Below are 5,622 nucleotides of genomic sequence, written 5' to 3'. Positions count from 1 at the left end.
TCCTAGCCAGTGGTTCATTTCTCCCATACCTGTTATAGGGTTTCATCACTCCTAGCCAGTGGTTCATTTCTCCCAAACCTGTTATAGGGTTTCATCATTCCTAGCAATGGTTCATTTCTCCCAAATCTGTTATAGGGTTTCATCACTTCTAGCCAGTGGTTCATTTCTCCCAAACCTGGTATAGGTTTCATCACTCCCAGCCAGTGGTTCATTTCTCCCAAACCTCGTATAGGTTTCACCACTCCTAGCTAGTGGTTCATTTCTCCCATACCTGGTATATGGTTTCATCACTATTAACCAGTTGTTCATTACTCCCATAATGTTATAGGGTTTCATCACTCTTAGCCAGTGGTTCATTTCTCCTAACCTGGTATAGGGTTTCATCACTCCTAGCCAGTGGTTCATTTCTCCCATACCTGTTACAGAGTTTCATCACTCTTAGCCAGTGGTTCATTTCTCCCATACCTGTTACAGAGTTTCATCACTCTTAGCCAGTGGTTCATTTCTCCCATACCTGGTATAGGGTTTCTTCATTCCTAGCCAGTGGTTCATTTCTCCCATACCTGTTACAGAGTTTCATCACTCTTAGCCAGTGGTTCATTTCTCCCAAACCTGTTATAGGGTTTCATCACTCTTAGCCAGTGATTCATTTCTCCCAAACCTGTTTTAGGGTTTCACCACTCCTAGCCAGTGGTTCATTTCTCCCAAATTTGTTATAGGGTTTCATCACTCTTAGCCAGTGGTTCATTTCTCCCAAACCTGTTATAGGGTTTCATCACTCCTAGCCAGTGGTTCTTTTCTCCCAACCCTGTTATTTTGAATCCCCACCTCCCATGTGTGCTTCTGACCAAATATAATTTATATCCAGTGCATAGTTCTACAGAAGAAGTCCTTGTAGCAATATAGCCAGATTGCCCCCTTTTGGCCCCACCCCTCAGCCCCCTGGGGGTTCAGTCCCACCCCTCAGCCACCTGGGGGTTCAGCCCCACCCCTCAGCCCCCTGGGGGGTCAGCCCCACCATTTGTACAGTTTTGAATCCCCACCAAGGCCATCTTCCATTCAAATTTAGTTAAATTCCAATCAGTGGTTAATAAAGAAGTTGTTTGAAGAAATTGTTAACATATGGACGACGGACGACGGACACCACGGTATGGCATAAGCTCACCTTGGTCCTTCGGACCCGGTAAGCCAAAAATAAGACTTTCATACTTCAATTTTATTGTTCATTTTATTGTACAACTTTAACCACTTTTACAAAGAAAACACATCATAGTATTGCTGTTAACTTTTGTGTGTACACTGTATATAAAAGAAATTCCACAACTTTCTATCCTGAACTTGTTGGTTAGATTTGAAATTCTTAAAGCTTGTCTTACAATATGACCTACATACCATTTATAGCACAACCTATAATTGTCTTTATGCGAAAAAACAAAAATTGGTGCTAAATCATATTTTTACTAATACATTATTCTGCAACATATTTTCAAGCACACCTGCCTATTGGTATGATTCGCAAAGATAATTTCTAAAACATTCAAAAACCAACAACAAACAAATATTTCTTTTTAGTTTGCCGACATCGTCTAGCATTTCACATCTAATCCTTCCCAAAGTATTTCTAAATTATACTTAATACCGAATACCAGTGAATTTTCACCCAGCAAAACTTTCGCCCTTTGGAAGAATAATCTATGTTTGCCAGTGTTAATTTTGTGGTCACATTTTATTACTCTGCAGATTACGTTGTTAACATATGTTCCCTGTAATGATGAATTCACTCTCATTGCGGAGTGCAACAAAAATGGTGAAAAATTAAACTGCAGTGAAATTTCCTGATATACGGTATCATCTTAAATGCCTAGTTATTCAACACCTAAAGAAAAGTTGATCAATCCTGGATCACCAGGACAAGTTCCCATAGAATAACAGCTGGATCACAAGGACAAGTTCCCATAGAATAACAGCTGGATCACAAAGACAAGTTCCCATAGAATAACAGCTGGATCACCAGGACAAGTTCCCATAGAATAACAGCTGGATCACCAGGACAAGTTCCCATAGAATAACAGCTGGATCACAAGGACAAGTTCCCATAGAATAACAGCTGGATCACAAGGACAAGTTCCCATAGAATAACAGCTGGATCACAAGGACAAGTTCCCATAGAATAACAGCTGGATCACAAGGACAAGTTCCCATAGAATAACAGCTGGATCACAAGGACAAGTTCCCATAGAATAACAGCTGGATCACAAGGACAAGTTCCCATAGAATAACAGCTGGATCACAAGGACAAGTTCCCATAGAATAACAGCTGGATCACAAGGACAAGTTCCCATAGAATAACAGCTGGATCACAAGGACAAGTTCCCATAGAATAACAGCTGGATCACAAGGACAAGTTCCCATAGAATAACAGCTGGATCACAAGGACAAGTTCCCATAGAATAACAGCTGGATCACAAGGACAAGTTCCCATAGAATAACAGCTGGATCACAAGGACAAGTTCCCATAGAATAACAGCTGGATCACAAGGACAAGTTCCCATAGAATAACAGCTGGATCACAAGGACAAGTTCCCATAGAATAACAGCTGGATCACAAGGACAAGTTCCCATAGAATAACAGCTGGATCACAAGGACAAGTTCCCATAGAATAACAGCTGGATCACAAGGACAAGTTCCCATAGAATAACAGCTGGATCACAAGGACAAGTTCCCATAGAATAACAGCTGGATCACAAGGACAAGTTCCCATAGAATAACAGCTGGATCACAAGGACAAGTTCCCATAGAATAACAGCTGGATCACAAGGACAAGTTCCCATAGAATAACAGCTGGATCACAAGGACAAGTTCCCATAGAATAACAGCTGGATCACAAGGACAAGTTCCCATAGAATAACAGCTGGATCACAAGGACAAGTTCCCATAGAATAACAGCTGGATCACAAAGACAAGTTCCCATAGAATAACAGCTGGATCACAAAGACAAGTTCCCATAGAATAACAGCTGGATCACCAGGATAAGTTCCCATAGAATAACAGCTGGATCACCAGGATAAGTTCCCATAGAATAATATCAATTTGTCCTCTAAACCACCGACTTCATAGTGGGACAACCATGGAAGTGGAGGCTGGGTTAAAAAATGTCCGATGTATTTCTGAATTGTTTTGTATTATTTTTATTTTTACAGAACATGACAAAATGCCTAATAAGATACTTCCATTGCCACTTCAGCTTGCTGTATAGTTGTACCACATCATCAACCTTCACGAAAACATTAGCATCTAGAATAACTAACAACGATGAAAGTCCTTAACAAAAATATGCAATTATTCTTTGAAGTTTATCAAAATATTCAACTTTGAAATTCTGCTTACTATTCCATACCACACTCTATGTTTGACCTTCGACCCTGGCTACAGTAGGCATAATTCAAGTTTTTGACATTGCTCAGACTTGTGTCGTTCTGTTTTCTGGCACCAGTCAAACTAGCCATCCATCTGTTTTTCGGTATCTTCGTTTTCTGGTATCAGTCACAACTCTATCATCCTATTTTCTGACTTTGGTCAGATTAACAATCGTTCCATTTTCTTGTACATCCGTTTTCATCGTTCCGTTTTCTTGTACATCCGTTTTCATCGTTCCGTTTTCACCGTTTCGTTTTCTTGTACATCCGTTTTCATCGATCCGTTTTCTTGTACATCCGTTTTCATCGATCCGTTTTCTTGTACATTCGTATTCATCGTTCCGTTTTCTAGTACTGGTCACACTGACCATCATACTGTTTTTGACAATAGTTACACTAGCCATCATTTAATTTCGCTGTATCAACATATCAGTTGTACAAATGATCAACCATCCCCTGCCTTTTGTTGAGCTACTTTGAGGAGTGATATTTCTTCTCTTAAGCTGAAACATTGAACAATGAACATTTACTGTACATCTTAACTTCTTAATGGAAAATATTTAAATGTTAAGATTTATTTAACTATGAAAAATATCTATGGCATTCTCTTGTGAAGTCAATAGGTTCTGAAAACTGAGGAGAAATGCAAAGTAATTGAATTTCTACCTATATCTAGTTATGTGTAAGACTCACCTTAACTCTTAATAAATAAGTCACTGAAACCTAGTTATAGTGTAAGACAAACTTTCACTCCTAATAAATAGGTCACTAAAACCTAGTTATGTGTAAGACTCACCTTAAGTCCTAATAAATAGGTCACTAAAACCTAGTTTTGTGTAAGACTCACCTTAAGTCCTAACAAGAGGCCCATAGGGCCTGTATCGCTCACCTGGATTATCTAAGCAATCATGGCAGAATATTCTCCAAATGAGATCCATGGGAATATGCCAGACCCCAAGGCCAATCCTTGTAGCATATATATCTGTATTCGATTTTTCATGGCCAGCAATTTTATGTATGGTTATGGGGTGGGGATCTCAACTGTTTCCAATCTGTGACTCAGAAACTAGGTCCCTATGGTTGTGGCCAGACCCCAGGATCAATTCTAATATCATGACTGCATTTGTCTCTTTTTGCCCAGCATTTGTATATATAGTTTTGGGGTGGGGATCTCAACCGTTTCAAAGTTATGACCCAGGGGTTAAGTCTGCAAGGGTGGGGCAAACCCTGGGGTCAATTCTAATATCATGACTGCATTTGTCTCTTTATGCCCAACAATTGTATATATAGTTTTGGGGTGGGGATCTTAACCATTTCGAAGTTATGACCCAGGGGTTAAGTCTCCAAGGGTGGGGCAGTCCCCAAGGCCATCCTGGAAGCATATGTGCATTCATCTCTTTATACTCAGCAATTGTCTATATGGTTATAGGTCGGGGATCTCAACTGTTTCCAAGCTGTGACTAAGAAACTAGGTCCCTAGGGGTTCGGTCAGACCCCAGGGTCTATTCTAATATCATGAATGCATTCGTCTCTTTATGCCCAGCATTTGTATATATAGTTTTGGGGTGGGGATCTCAACCGTTTTTAAGTTATGGCCCAAGGACTATGTTTCCAAGGGTGGGGCCAGACCCTAGGGCAATCCCGGAAGCAAATGTGAATTCAGCTCTTTATACTCAGCAATTGTAATATATGTGGTTATATGGTGGGTATCCCAACCATTTCCAGGCAATAAACTTTTTTTGGCCCCACCCCTTAGCCTGGGGGGGTCAGCCCCACCATTTGTACAATTTTCAATCCCTGCCTTCTATGAATACTTCCGACCAAATATGATCGATATCCAGTGCTTAGTTCTACAGAAGAAGTCGTTTGTAGAAATATAGCAAAATAACACCTTTTTTGCCCCGCCCCTCAGCCCCCTGGGGAGGGGGTCAGCCCAACCATTTGTACAATTTTGAATCTCCACAACCTAGGGATGCTTCCAGTCTAATATGGTTGATATCCATCACTCAGTTCCAGAGAAGAAGTCGCTTAAAGCAGTTTAGCCAAATTGCCCTATTTTTGCCCCGCCCCTCAGCCCCCTGGGGGGTCAGCCCCACCATTTGTACAATTTTGAATCCCCACCACCTAGGGATGCTTCCAGTCAAATTTAGTTAAATTCCAATCAGTGGTTAAGAAGAAGAAGTCGTTTAAAGAAATTGTTGACGG

General features: G+C 40.6%; 1 protein-coding gene across 1 annotated transcript in view; it reads right to left on the bottom strand.

The window, feature by feature from the left end:
- Positions 1-1,218: 1,218 nt before the first annotated feature.
- LOC110454745 overlaps positions 1,219-5,622 on the bottom strand; it is a 26,609-nt gene continuing 22,205 nt past the window's right edge. The window contains exon 8 of the mRNA XM_021504426.1: positions 1,219-3,920. Coding sequence (XP_021360101.1) covers positions 3,863-3,920 — 58 coding nt within the window. The 3' untranslated portion in view covers positions 1,219-3,862. The remainder of the gene's footprint in view (positions 3,921-5,622) is intronic.

The sequence above is a fragment of the Mizuhopecten yessoensis genome, unplaced genomic scaffold (assembly GCF_002113885.1).
Source record: "Mizuhopecten yessoensis strain PY_sf001 unplaced genomic scaffold, ASM211388v2 scaffold8051, whole genome shotgun sequence".
Taxonomy (NCBI): Eukaryota; Metazoa; Mollusca; class Bivalvia; order Pectinida; family Pectinidae; genus Mizuhopecten; species Mizuhopecten yessoensis.
This window is presented reverse-complemented; position numbering and strand designations above follow the sequence as displayed.